Source organism: Oncorhynchus tshawytscha, linkage group LG31, assembly GCF_018296145.1.
Source record: "Oncorhynchus tshawytscha isolate Ot180627B linkage group LG31, Otsh_v2.0, whole genome shotgun sequence".
Classification (NCBI taxonomy): domain Eukaryota; kingdom Metazoa; phylum Chordata; class Actinopteri; order Salmoniformes; family Salmonidae; genus Oncorhynchus; species Oncorhynchus tshawytscha.
This window is the reverse complement of record NC_056459.1, coordinates 25,804,302-25,817,454: the sequence shown is the minus strand read 5'-3', so window position 1 is coordinate 25,817,454 and position 13,153 is coordinate 25,804,302. Positions and strand designations below refer to the sequence as shown.

The following is a 13,153-nucleotide window of genomic DNA, read 5'->3' as shown; positions in this document are numbered from 1 at the left end:
CACGGTATTCTCCATTATGGCTCCATCAACATCAAAATCCCCGACACGGTATTGTCCATTACGGCTCCATCAACATCAAAAACCCCGACACGGTATTGTCCATTACGGCTCCATCAACATCAAAAACCCCGACACGGTATTCTCCATTACGGCTCCATCAACATCAAAAACCCCGACACGGTATTCTCCATTACGGCTCCATCAACATCAAAAACCCCGACACGGTATTCTCCATTACGGCTCCATCAACATCAAAAACCCTGACACGGTATTCTCCATTACGGCTCCATCAACATCAAAAACCCTGACACGGTATCCTCCATTACGGCTCCATCAACATCAAAAACCCCGACACGGTATCCTCCATTACGGCTCAAGCCATTAAGGAGAACGCTGTCCTGTGCATCAGATTGACCACTTAAAACCTTAACCTTGCCTTTAAGACCCAGTCTACACTGACTACAAAGGGTGGTCAATGTCTGGCTAGAATGGAGGGAGGAAGTACAGCGCGGAACACACATCTGAATACAACTACCAACCCTGTATTGTACCTGCTCAGGTAAGAGTCATATTCATTATTGCACACCGTAGAGAAAAGTTTGGAGGACAAAAACGAGCGTGTCTTATTGGACAAGTTCAGGTCGTTTTTACCAGTTCCGGCCCGTTTGCCTGTTTCATTCCTAGGATATTGATTAGATAATGTTTACATCTAGCCTTAAATACGTTGCCATTTAACAGGATCAATTTCCACCGGCTGTTGATCTGTGGCCGGTGTACCGTCAGTGGCCTGTAGCCTACATACTGTTTCATTATATAGCACCAGAGTCTATAAATACAAGCACTATATCTATAGATACACATAGGAGTACATGACATGGTTAGCATTGCTGCAAAAGCTCTACAGTTGATGTGTTTGTGTCCAAGCTGAAATGAAGACCAGAGAGAGAGGTGTGTGTGTATCATGTCTATCCAGAGACTGAACCACCAGTAGGCCAGAAACAGGAAAAGTAAAACCTTTCTTTGGACATGGCTAGTAGACAGTACGTGATCGCCATAGCAACAGAATGTTGAGATCCCAAACCCGTCCCTTACCTCCTGACACGGGAGCGTCCATGAACACGGCGCCCATCTTCTCGGCGGCGAGGGCCATTTCCTTGGAGACGGAAGGGTCGATGGTGGAGGAATCGATGAGCAGCGTTCCCTTCTTCACTTTCCTGAGAAAGAAGAACAGTGTTTTTGCCATCGGAGATCCTTGGGACGGCACAACTCTAAACCCTAACCTCTACCATAACCTAACCATTTTAACATTTCGACTTCACCGGGGTAGGGACGTCTCCAGGATCCCAGATAGAACGGACGAGAAAAAAAAGACAGGAAAAACAGTCACATGACCATATCACATGATCTCAGAGCACAGACCCACAGTACCAGGCTCTGTTTCTGAGCCAGCACAGGCACACCTGACTTAACTTAGTTCGGAGACCATGATCAGTTTAATCAGATGCAGAGGGCTAGAACAAAAGCCTGTACAATTGGTGACATTCCCCCCACGTCTTCACTGTAAGCAGCTCTGAATGAGCAGCTAGGCTCCGCCCGGTTCCTTCCAAGGAGGTTTACAACCCCCCGATTCCTTCCAAGGAGGTTTACAACCCCCCGATTCCTTCCACTGAGGTTTACAACCCCGATTCCTTCCACTGAGGTTTACAACCCCCGATTCCTTCCACTGAGGTTTACAACCCCCCTTCCATTCCTTCCACTGAGGTTTACAACCCCGATTCCTTCCACTGAGGTTTACAACCCCCGATTCCTTCCACTGAGGTTTACAACCCCCGATTCCTTCCACTGAGGTTTACAACCCCCGATTCCTTCCACTGAGGTTTACAACCCCGATTCCTTCCACTGAGGTTTACAACCCCCGATTCCTTCCACTGAGGTTTACAACCCCGATTCCTTCCACTGAGGTTTACAACCCCGATTCCTTCCACTGAGGTTTACAACCCCGATTCCTTCCACTGAGGTTTACAACTCCCGATTCCTTCCACTGAGGTTTACAACCATCCGATTCCTTCCACTGAGGTTTACAACCATCCGATTCCTTCCACTGAGGTTTACAACCATCCGATTCCTTCCACTGAGGTTTACAACCATCCGATTCCTTCCACTGAGGTTTACAACCATCCGATTCCTTCCACTGAGGTTTACAACCATCCGATTCCTTCCACTGAGGTTTACAACCATCCGATTCCTTCCACTGAGGTTTACAACCATCCGATTCCTTCCACTGAGGTTTACAACCCCCCGATTCCTTCCACTGAGGTTTACAACCCCCCGATTCCTTCCAATGAGGTTTACAACCATCCGATTCCTTCCAATGAGGTTTACAACCATCCGATTCCTTCCAATGAGGTTTACAACCATCCGATTCCTTCCAATGAGGTTTACAACCATCCGATTCCTTCCAATGAGGTTTACAACTGTCTGATTCCTTCCAATTTACAAACACCAGTTATAGGGGGACAGGCCAGTTATAGGGGGACAAGCCAGTTATAGGGGAACAAGCCAGTTTCTACATCTATAGTTCTGGGGAGGGGGACCAGAGAGGGGGACCTGCTTACTTGAGGATGCCGTTGGGTCCAGTGTAGACCTCTATGACGTTGGGACTGGAGGGGAGCATGGTGATGATCCTGTCTGCTTTATCTGCAACCTCCGCTGGGGAGTCCAGGATCTGGACAGGGAGGAAACGGATGGGAAAGAAGGGGTGAGAAATCAAAAGAAAACACTAACAGATATACAATGACGTTGCATCCCTATTCTCCATATTCCTGAAGTGTGCACTTACACAGTCCCGTCATGTATTTAAAAGTGTTGGATTGGTTTAAGCATTGGCTGAAGGGGGTTTCCACTATTGTTAAGTCAACGATTGGAAGTGTTGGGACGAAGCCTGAGAAACCCACACTAGCAGATGTACTTCTACCATCCCCTCCAGACTCAGCAGATACACAGCTAACGTGTAGGGTACACGTATCAGTAATGTGGCCTATGCTCGTCTCCCTGCTGACCTACTGCTGTGATTCAGGGGTAATGGAGAGCAATACAGTAAGTCAGAGAAAACACACAAGGCCGACAAACAACTAACAGCTGCGGGTGGGCGTCCTATTTTTGATTCATTTCTGGGCATTTCAACATGTAGACCTCCAGAAGGTGACCTACTGTGCATGGTCAGCATTCATTATGGTGCGTCTTGTCTACTGCTATGATCACTGCAACAATTCAGTGGTAATGTAGAGAAACACAGTAAGCAGGTGACGTAAGTAGCTACTAGCTAGGTGTTACCTGTGCCCCCTCGTCTTGTAGCTCCTTGCAGGACTCAGGGAAGACGTCGGTGGCAATGACAGGGTATCCGTGCCTCAGCAGGTTCTTGGCCATGGGACTGCCCATGTTCCCCAGCCCAATGAACCCCACTGGAGTCTTCGAGGCCATCGACCTGCTACACACTGGAGAGCACACACAGGGTTGACAGTCAATACAATGGCATAGTATAGAAAATTGTAGAAACAAAGTAAACTCTGGTTAAGTTAATACATTCCTACTTAAAATGGAGGACTCCCCCTTTTATTAATGTTATATCATTGTGTACATCTCTAAATGATGTAATTTCATGTTCATCTGAGTTCTTGGTTTTCACGTTAGACAGAAATACAGCTGGTTTGACGAGTTTTGCATCACATCATACAGGCTGTATTTCTGCAGCTTGAACTTAGAACACCTCAGATACACATGAAAACATGAAATGACCCCAGCAATCGATAGAACAACGACTTAGAGATGCACAAAAACAACATAACATTCAAAATTTGAGAATGTTTCCTTTAAGTAAACTGTCTATCATAGTTCCACACCCCCGTGTTTCCCATAGTTTTGACTCCTTGCTGTGGCACAAGGAGGGGTCGCCAACAGGAGGCCCGCTGGCTAGAACCGGCCAGCATGTGATTTTTTTGGCCCAGCAAAAGTTAATAAAAAATATTTTCAAATATAAAAAAAAAAAATAAAAACAAACAATTATCTATATCTATATCTATCTATCTATCTATCTATCTATCTATATATATATATATATATCTATCTATAACTTTAATGGTAGGTTTATTTGAACAGTGAGAGACAGAACAAAAACATCTAGAAAAACACATGTCAAAAATGTTATGAATTGATTTGCATTTTAAATGATGGAAATAAGTATTTGACCCCCTCTCAATCAGAAAGATTTCTGGCTCCCAGGTGTCTTCTATACAGGTAACGAGCTGAGATTAGGAGCATACTCTTAAAGGGAGTCCTCCTAAGCTCAGTTTGTTACCTGTATAAAAGACACCTGTCCACAGAAGCAATCAATCAATCAGATTCCAAACTCTCCACCATGGCCAAGACCAAAGAGCTCTCCAGGTATGTCAGGGACAAGATTGTAGACCTACACAAGGCTGGAATGGGCTACAAGACCATCGCGACGCAGCTTGGTGAGAAGGTGTCAACAGTTGGTGCGATTATTCGCAAATGGAAGAAACACAAAATAACTGACAATCTCCCTCGGCCTGGGGCTCCATGCAAAATCTAACCTTGTGGAGTTGCAATGAAAACGGTGAGGAATCAGCCCAGAACTACACGGGAGGATCTTGTCAATGATCTCAAGGCAGCTGGGACCATAGTTACCAAGAAAACAATTGGTAACACACTACGCCGTGAAGGACTGAAATCCTGCAGCGCCCGTAAGGTTCACCTGCTCAAGAAAGCACATATACATGCCCATCTGAAGTTTGCCAATGAACATCTGAATGATTCAGAGGACAACTGGGGGAAAGTGTTGTGGTCAGATGAGACCAAAATGGAGCTCTTTGGCATCAACCCAACTTGCCGTGTTTGGAGGAGGAGGAATGCTGCCTATGACCCCAAGAACATCATCCCCACTGTCAAACATGGAGGTGGAAACATTATGCTTTGGGGGTGTTTTTCTGCTAAGGGGACAGGACAACTTCACCGCATCAAAGGGTCGATGGACGGGGCCATGTACCGTCAAATCTTGGGAGAGAACCTCCTTCCCTCAGCCAAGGCATTGAAAATGGGTCGTGGATGGGTATTCCAGCATGACAATGACCCCAAACACACGGCCAAGGCAACAAAGGATGGGCTCAAGAAGAAGCACATTAAGGTCCTGGAGTGACCTAGCCAGTCTCCAGACCTTAATCCCATAGAAAATCTGTGGAGGGAGCTGAAGGTTTGAGTTGCCAAACGTCAGCCTCGAAACCTTAATGACTTGGAGAAGATCTGCAAAGAGGAGTGGGACAAAATCCCTGGTGGGGACCACAGACCACTTCTCAGTTCCTATGCTTCCTGGCTGATGTTTTGGTCACTTTTGAATGCTGGCGGTGCTTTCACTCTAGTGGTAGCATGAGACGGAGTCTACAACCCACACAAGTGGCTCAGGTAGTGCAGCTCATCCAGGATGGCACATCAATGCGAGCTGTGGCAAGAAGGTTTGCTGTGTCTGTCAGCGTAGTGTCCAGAGCAATGGAGGCGCTACCAGGAGACAGGCCAGTACATCAGGAGACGTGGAGGACGCCGTAGGAGGGCAACAACCCAGCAGCAGGAGCGCTACCTCTGCCTTTGTGCAAGGAAGAGCAGGAGGAGCACTGCCAGAGCCCTGCAAAATGACCTCCAGCAGGCCACAAATGTGCATGTGTCTGCTCAAACGGTCAGAAACAGACTACATGAGGGTGGTTTGAGGGCCCGACTGTCCAGGAGTTGGCGGATGCTTTAGTCCAGGTCTGGGAGGAGATCCCTCAGGAGACCATCCGCCACCTCATCAGGAGCATGCCCAGGCGTTGTAGGGAGGTCATACAGGCACGTGGAGGCCACACACACTACTGAGCCTCATTTTGACTTGTTTTATATTTCATTCATTCAGATCTAGGATGTGTTATTTTAGTGTTCCCTTTATTTTTTTGAGCAATGTATATATCTCAATTCTGCAAAAAATGTGTTTAATTTAGGAAATCTGCTCACCAAGTATTTCCACAAATAAAAAAAACAGAAATTATCGTGACTCAATGTAATCAAGGTAGCCTTGTCCTTTTCAAATACAATTTCTTTTTGGGCTTAGTTGTGGTCAATTTGTAGTGTATAAATTATAATTATGTTCCAGACCCTTAATCATCCACTCTGCCAAAAATTGGTTAGCTGGCTGAAGAAATGTCATATTCAGAGACTAGAATTTGTTATGCAATATCTGATGAGTAGCTGAAGTCAGGGTTGCCATGTCAGTGGTTTTCCGACAAAATTAGCCTATTTTGAAAACGATGTCGTGGGTGAAAATGTATTGGTCGCGGGTTGCAGGTTTTTGGGCTACTTTGAAGTTGCACGCCATGTAATTTCTCTTAAAGCTGCAATATATGTAACTTTTTGGGCGACCGGACCAAATTCACATAGAAATGTGAGTTAAAGATCTGTCATTCTCATTGCAAGCAAGTATGAGAAGCTTCTATGAGATTTATTCCTATGCTTCCCAATCAGGTTTATTTTGCTTCTTTTACTTTCAGTTGTTTTGTACACCAGCTTCAAACATCTGAAAATACAATATTTTTGGTTGTGAAACTATATTTCACAGAGGTTTAGATGGTACAATGATTCTTTACATTATACTTGCTTGTTTTGTCACAAACTGAAATTAGGCGATCTATTACCATTTTAGCAACCAGGAAATGGCAGAGTGATTTCTGCATAGTGCATCTTAAGTATACATAAACATACATGACATATATTTTCACTGTGACCTGCTGCTGCTGACTTTCAAGCAGTGAGGCAGGCTGTTGCTGAGTGAGTGAGTGGTGGGGAGGGCCGGAGGGGTGTGTGTGTTGAAAGCACTGCAGCAGGCAGCTGAGTCCACTATTGGCTGAGTCACATGAGTGAGAGTAGACAGAGCAACACAAGTTGTGACAACTGATGAACAGTTAGTTGTAGGTCGGCTATTTAAATTGTCATTATGGAGAGACCCGGTGGGCTTCCGAGTGGCGCAGCGGTCTAAGGCACTACATCTCAGTGCTAGAGGCGTCACTACAGACCCTGGTTTTGATTCCAGGCTGAATCACAACCCGCCGTGATTGAGAGTCCCATAGGGCGGCGCACAATTGGCCCAACATCGTCCGGGTTAGGCCGCCATTGTAAATAATAATTTATTCTTAACTGACTTGCCTAGTTAAATATTGAAAAAATTCCAACCCTTTTCCCATAAAACATATTAACATGCAAGAACTGAAATAATGGCACTGGAAAACAACTTTGGGCGCACTACAGCGCATTAGATAAATTCGCTCAAAGGCAATTTAAACATTCTAATGTCAACTTTGCCTATGGAAAACCGTTTCAAGCGAAGTGTTTTACGCATGCTCAGTTCTTGAGGGCTGTGCATATGGAAATGTTAAATGGAAGGTATGGAACTCACTTGTGTGCTTCTGTTATGGGGAAAAGTTCTCAATGAAACTGATATTAAATGTGGAGAATGACATTTGCATTTATTGGCCATCGCATCTCTTAAGCCTACAGTACCATTTGATACAATAAATACGATAAAATTATGATTTTTATTTTTTCTTTATTTAACTAGGCAAGTCAGTTAAGAACAAATTCGTATTTTCAATGACGGCCTAGGAACAGTGGGTTAACTGCCTGTTCAGGGGCAGAACGACAGATTTGTACCTTGTCAGCTGGGGGATTTGAACTTGCAACTTTTTTTGGCTACTAGTCCAATGCTCTAACCACTAGGCTACCCTGGCGCCCCTCCAGTGATATCACTGGAGTCGTTGCAAATCAATGTGCCACTTGTGTAGCCTACCTGGATCTGGCAAACAGATTTAATAAATAGCCTATAACTTAAGATTATTGTTATTATTTTGATAACTTCCAATTAAATTATCACAATTGCCTATCAGTTGTTAGAACGCATTAAATTGACAGTAACAGTCAGATTAGGATATAGGTAATAAATAAATAAATAACCTGGATGTTGTTGACAAGCAGATTCAGTTCATATGTACATTACTCATGTTAAATTCAGTGATTGAAATTACGACCCCATCCTCAGTAGCCCAACGGGCAATAAGCACTTCTTACCTCGAAGTCGCCTCACTCTTCATGTTGAATATATTAGTCTGTCAATTTGAAGTAAGCAAGCTACTAAATCATACAGCTTACTGTAGGCTATCTGAAATGAGATGTAGGCCTATCACAGGCTATAGGCTACCTGCATCTATGTAGCTAAGCAAACCATTGAAAAGTTGAATTACAATCATAAAGCCAGATTTTAGTCTGTAGCCTGTGCCTATTGAAATGACAAGTCAATATTGCAAATGGGTAGCCCTGAATGCTGATTGGCTGAAAGTCATTGTATATCAGACAGTATACCACAGTTATGAGAAAAAAATATTTTTTTACTATTCCAATTAAGCTGGTAACCAGTTTATAATAGCAATAAGGCACGGTGGGGGTTTGTGGTATATGGCTAATATATCACTGCAAACAGCTGGCTGTAGCCAGGCACTCCATATCACATCATGCATAAGAACAGCCCTTAGCTATGGTATATTGGCCATATACCACACCCCCTCATGACTTATTGCTTAATCATTGCAGTCAAAACTTGCTAAATCATCATCCATTGATGGAAAATGATCTGGCGAGTTTAGTAAGGACAAATGACCTTCTCTTGCTTCATATTCAAATTAATTTATTATGTCACAACTTCCAATAATTATTATTTTGATTAAAACAGAATTTAGGTTAACGTCGTTACACTTTATATCAATACTGCTTAATTGGCTTGATAAAGTTATGGAATCAGGTTTATTGGATATGTGGCACCTCAGATGGAGGGCCATTTAGATTTCAACATCAGTGTGAAGCAACGATATGAACTGATGTAGTTGTGTCAAATGAATTGACACATAGGTATGATAGTGTAGGAAGAGCTGGGAGGGAGCCTTATGGCTAAATTCAAATCACCAGGCTCGGGATAGTATGCAGGCACTACAGCCACGAAGAACGTTGTGTTCCACTCAGCTGGTCACATGTAGAGTCAAGGAAACATGAGTCTGCAGAATTGACTAACTACTTATAGGGATTTGTGAGATAGATGAGGGAATAGCCATGTCCATTGTTTCAAGCTATCACTGGCAATCAGTTCATGGTCGTATTTCATTAAAGTAAACAAGGGAGGCCACAGTATTTAGCTAACGCAAAACACAAAAACACAGCAGGTAACCAACCAACTGTTCAGAAAATATCTAAGTTATCCACAAAAACCGCCACTAACACACCACAAATTCCTAGCTAGGAAGTGTTTTTCGGTTGCATGTTGTGCTATTATGCACATGCACACCACGAAAAATACGGTGGGAAATTTTAAAACTGGTAAATACGTTACCCAGAGCCAGATCGACATGTTGTTTATTGCACCTTTGCAACAAATTCCGAGACCCTCTGAACAACGCAGCCATGCTTCGTTCCCCTTGACCTCGGCGTTTACAGTGACAGCTGACAGACAGGAAGTAAAGGGGAGTTAGTTATCATTGAGTGCTATTTGGACCACTCAATTGTCTCAGCCGAACGCAACAGCCAATAGAAATCTTGCAAAGGTGGGACATCCTGTGTGTTCATGTCTTAAAGCTCTTTACGGTACAATACTGTTTTTGGGGGGGAGCATTAGTAAATTGGTCTCAGACGCTGAAATAAATCTTTCGAGTGTGGCCTTTTTATTCGATGCAATATTAGTGAATGTGCTATTACCATTAACACTATTCAAACGCAAATCGTTCGTGGTCATTATCATCATCATCATTTATATTTACGGTTATGGGGAACCTTGATCGTGTTCAATCAAACATCGTTTTCAACAAAATGTTATAAAAATATATATTTCCACCAGTGTGCATGCGCAGTAGAGTATTTTTAATTTATTGAAGTTTTTAAGATGTACTTTGTGTTTAATGGTGTAATTTTTGGTTCATTATCTGCCCTCTGAGTCTTTTTGATGAATTTGTGCCCCTATCTCTTATCAAATCGCATGCAGACTCCAGCGTCACTTTGTGGAAAAAAATATTTGTATCTTTATTTAACTAGGTAAATCAGTTAAAGAACACATTATTATCTTCAACGAGGGCCTAGGAACAGTGGATTAACAGCCTTGTTCAGGGGAAGAACGACAGATTTTTAGATTTTTATCGACTCGGGGATTCGATCTTGCAACCATTTCGGTTACAAGTCCAACGCTCTAACCACTAGGCTACCTGCCACCCCAGGGTGTGTGCGTACGCGTGCGCGTGCGCGTGTGTGCGTGAGTGCCGCACTAGGCTATTTATTTCCCAGTGCAATAACAGCAACTGTGCAAATAATCGTACATTAGTCAGAGATAGCTACTTATTCATTATAAGCATTTTAAATAGATTATTTCGAGGCAATCAAATAATTGAAATTTTCACGTGGTGCAACTGGAATCTTTTTCCTCAGCACCAACATCCCATCCCGGAAGTGACACCCTCATTGACAACCATAGTCAGTGGTTGACGACGGGGCCTGAAGCTGTGTGACAACAACGGCTTTTGGACTGTCATATGTTGGCTTTCAAAACATAATTCGACCTTGTTTGGATTCATATTTAAGACAGGTAATGAATCGATTTAAACGGAAACAATAGCTGTGAATGTCGTATTGCTAGGGGGTTTGGCCTATCTAGACAGATAACCCTGACATTGTTGCTAGCTACCTTGTTGTGGTCAGATCAGTTTCGGTAGCTAAAAGGCCATTGAAGGTTAATGCGCAGCTAGATACTTAATCAATTCAGTTGTCAATGACAATGAAAGTTACTTTAGGGAATCGTTATCTATGCGAACAGTATATCTAGGTAGCTAATTATCCTAAATGTGTTTTTGTCAGATATAGGCTCTTATAGCTAGCCGCTCTCCGTGCGTGTGAAAATGCCACCTGTGCTTGCTGTGTTGCGAGCTAAATTAGGTCGTCCTTGTTTTGGCGCACACGCGCTTCAGCTCTTTGCTGCTTTACTATAACAGTGTGTTTTATAGTTAACGTGATCTTATGCAGTCTGACGTTTGACACCATATCGTCATTTCAACATGCGTAGGCAGGCTTGGAATTATTCCATCTTACATTTCAGTTCACTGAAGCCCACATGTAGATCAAACAACCTAACAGTGGGACTCGATCAATTCAAATGTTATTGTAAATGGGTCAAATGTACATTTGCTAGGTTAAATTGGGTGTGTGTGTGAGTGTGAGTGAGAGGAGAAAATATGCATGCCTGGCCAGGCTTGTTTTCATATCCCCTCACTATTTTCTCTCCATATTCTTTCGCTTCCTTATTTCCCCCAGCAGGTCAGACAAATGAAGTGACAAGCAGGATATGTCCTCGTTCCAGGTGGTGGGCTCTTCACCCACCAGTGGCATTGGTGTCATGGAAACATCAAACTTTGCTCATGTTATCTTCCAGAACGTTAGGAAGAGCTTCCTGCCCCAGGAGGCACTGGAGTGTCGCTACACCCTCACCTCCTACATCACCCCCAACCCCAAAGACTGGGTGGGCATCTTTAAGGTAACATCACACCGTGTGTCACCCCCCAGATTTTTTGATGGGGGGGCTTCTGAAGAGTGTCTTTCTTCGCTCTGCTGATGACTGTGTTTCTCCGCTCACACAGGAGTAATAAAGGCCTAGTTCACACATTTTGTGGATTGAATTTTTTCTTATAATAATTGTCAAAATATTTTTTTTGTGTATTTGATTTTTTCTTATAATTGTCAAAATATTTGTTATTTATTTAAATGTATCAGGGGGTGCTGCAGCACCCCTGCTTCCCTTGTCTATGGCCAGTTGTGATTTGATGTATCAAATACAAATATGCCCAACTCTGAGCTCTAACCCCCAAAAAATGGCGGAAAATTTCTCTAACCTCAGATCAGTAGTAACCACCCAGTTCAATGATAGTTATCTTACAATTAAAAGACGGCGACTAACAATTCTACACCCCAGTAACATACAGGATTTGTGTCATCTCAGACATGTTCTAATACAACAGTTGAGCTAGCTAATACACTCAACTCACAGCCGTTTAATCAACTGACAGTGACTACCGCATTTTGAGGGATTGCTAACTGGCTTAAATCTAGCTAGCTAGCATTCTGGTCACTCACTGAGCAGGCAGTAGCCAACAAATCGTGGATGCATGATCAGCAAACAGTGGAAGATGAGCCAGCCTGCATAGCTAGTTTGTTTTCAGACAAATGTTCAACTCATAGGTTTTGTCGGAGGGTTATTAAACTATATAGAGCCATGACTACATGTGACTCTATTCCACATCAGGTAACTGCTGCAAGCAGTAGAATCAGATTTTAAAAACAGGTAAAAATACACCTTATGGAACAGCGGAGACTGTGAAGAGACCCACACAAAGGTACAGACACGCACACGTATATTGTAATATTGTTGAATGATGTTATTATACATTTTGTATTGTGTATATATGTAGTGGTGTAATAATGTTATATGATGTACTGTTTATTCTTTTGTTTTATATGTATGTGCCCTAATGTGTTTGGACCCCAGGAAGAGCTAATGGTGATCCCTAATAAATACAAATAGAGGACTGATTGACTGATGTCGGGTTCAATTACTTGAATTCCACTTACCTCAATTTTTTTTGTTTTGTTAGCTCAACATGCTATTTCTCTTGAGATAATTCAAATCATTCACAAGAGAAATTAAGTCAATAACTATGTGGGACGTTGGGCTGAAGGGCGTTGTTGTTTTCATTAAACAAATATTCAACGTAGTTCAGTGCAGAAATGTGGTAATTAACTACAATGACCATAATCCATTGCAGATTTTCTTCCCGGCTCTGACTGAGACGGATAGCCTATACACAGACCGCATGAGAGAGGATAGAGACAGTTCGTGAGATAGCTCTACCCGGTTGATATTTGTAGTAGTTGGTAATAAGCAGTCTTGAAAGTATTGCCTTATCTACTTTGAAGAACTATTAAAATGATTTCATCAGACAGCGCTGCAGCATGCTTTAGGCAGGCTAGCCTAGCTAAATAGGAT

The 13,153-nt window shown here is 42.9% G+C and overlaps 2 protein-coding genes across 3 annotated transcripts in view; one reads left to right on the top strand and one right to left on the bottom strand.

Moving 5' to 3' along the window:
* Positions 1 to 9,610, bottom strand: part of LOC112234305 (3-hydroxyisobutyrate dehydrogenase, mitochondrial) — a 39,549-nt gene extending 29,939 nt beyond the window's left edge. For both annotated transcript variants that reach the window (XM_024402370.2, XM_042310073.1), the window contains exons 1-4: positions 9,467 to 9,610; positions 3,334 to 3,494; positions 2,616 to 2,725; positions 1,093 to 1,214 (exon numbers count right to left, since the gene is read on the bottom strand). In XM_024402370.2, the coding sequence (XP_024258138.1) occupies positions 1,093 to 1,214; positions 2,616 to 2,725; positions 3,334 to 3,494; positions 9,467 to 9,539 (466 nt within the window). In that variant the 5' untranslated portion in view covers positions 9,540 to 9,610. The remainder of the gene's footprint in view (positions 1 to 1,092; positions 1,215 to 2,615; positions 2,726 to 3,333; positions 3,495 to 9,466) is intronic.
* A 946-nt stretch (positions 9,611 to 10,556) lies between these two features.
* The window catches only part of LOC112234311 (tax1-binding protein 1 homolog A), a 46,779-nt gene continuing 44,182 nt past the window's right edge, over positions 10,557 to 13,153 (top strand). The window contains exons 1-2 of the mRNA XM_042310437.1: positions 10,557 to 10,705; positions 11,431 to 11,647. Coding sequence (XP_042166371.1) covers positions 11,459 to 11,647 — 189 coding nt within the window. The 5' untranslated portion in view covers positions 10,557 to 10,705; positions 11,431 to 11,458. The remainder of the gene's footprint in view (positions 10,706 to 11,430; positions 11,648 to 13,153) is intronic.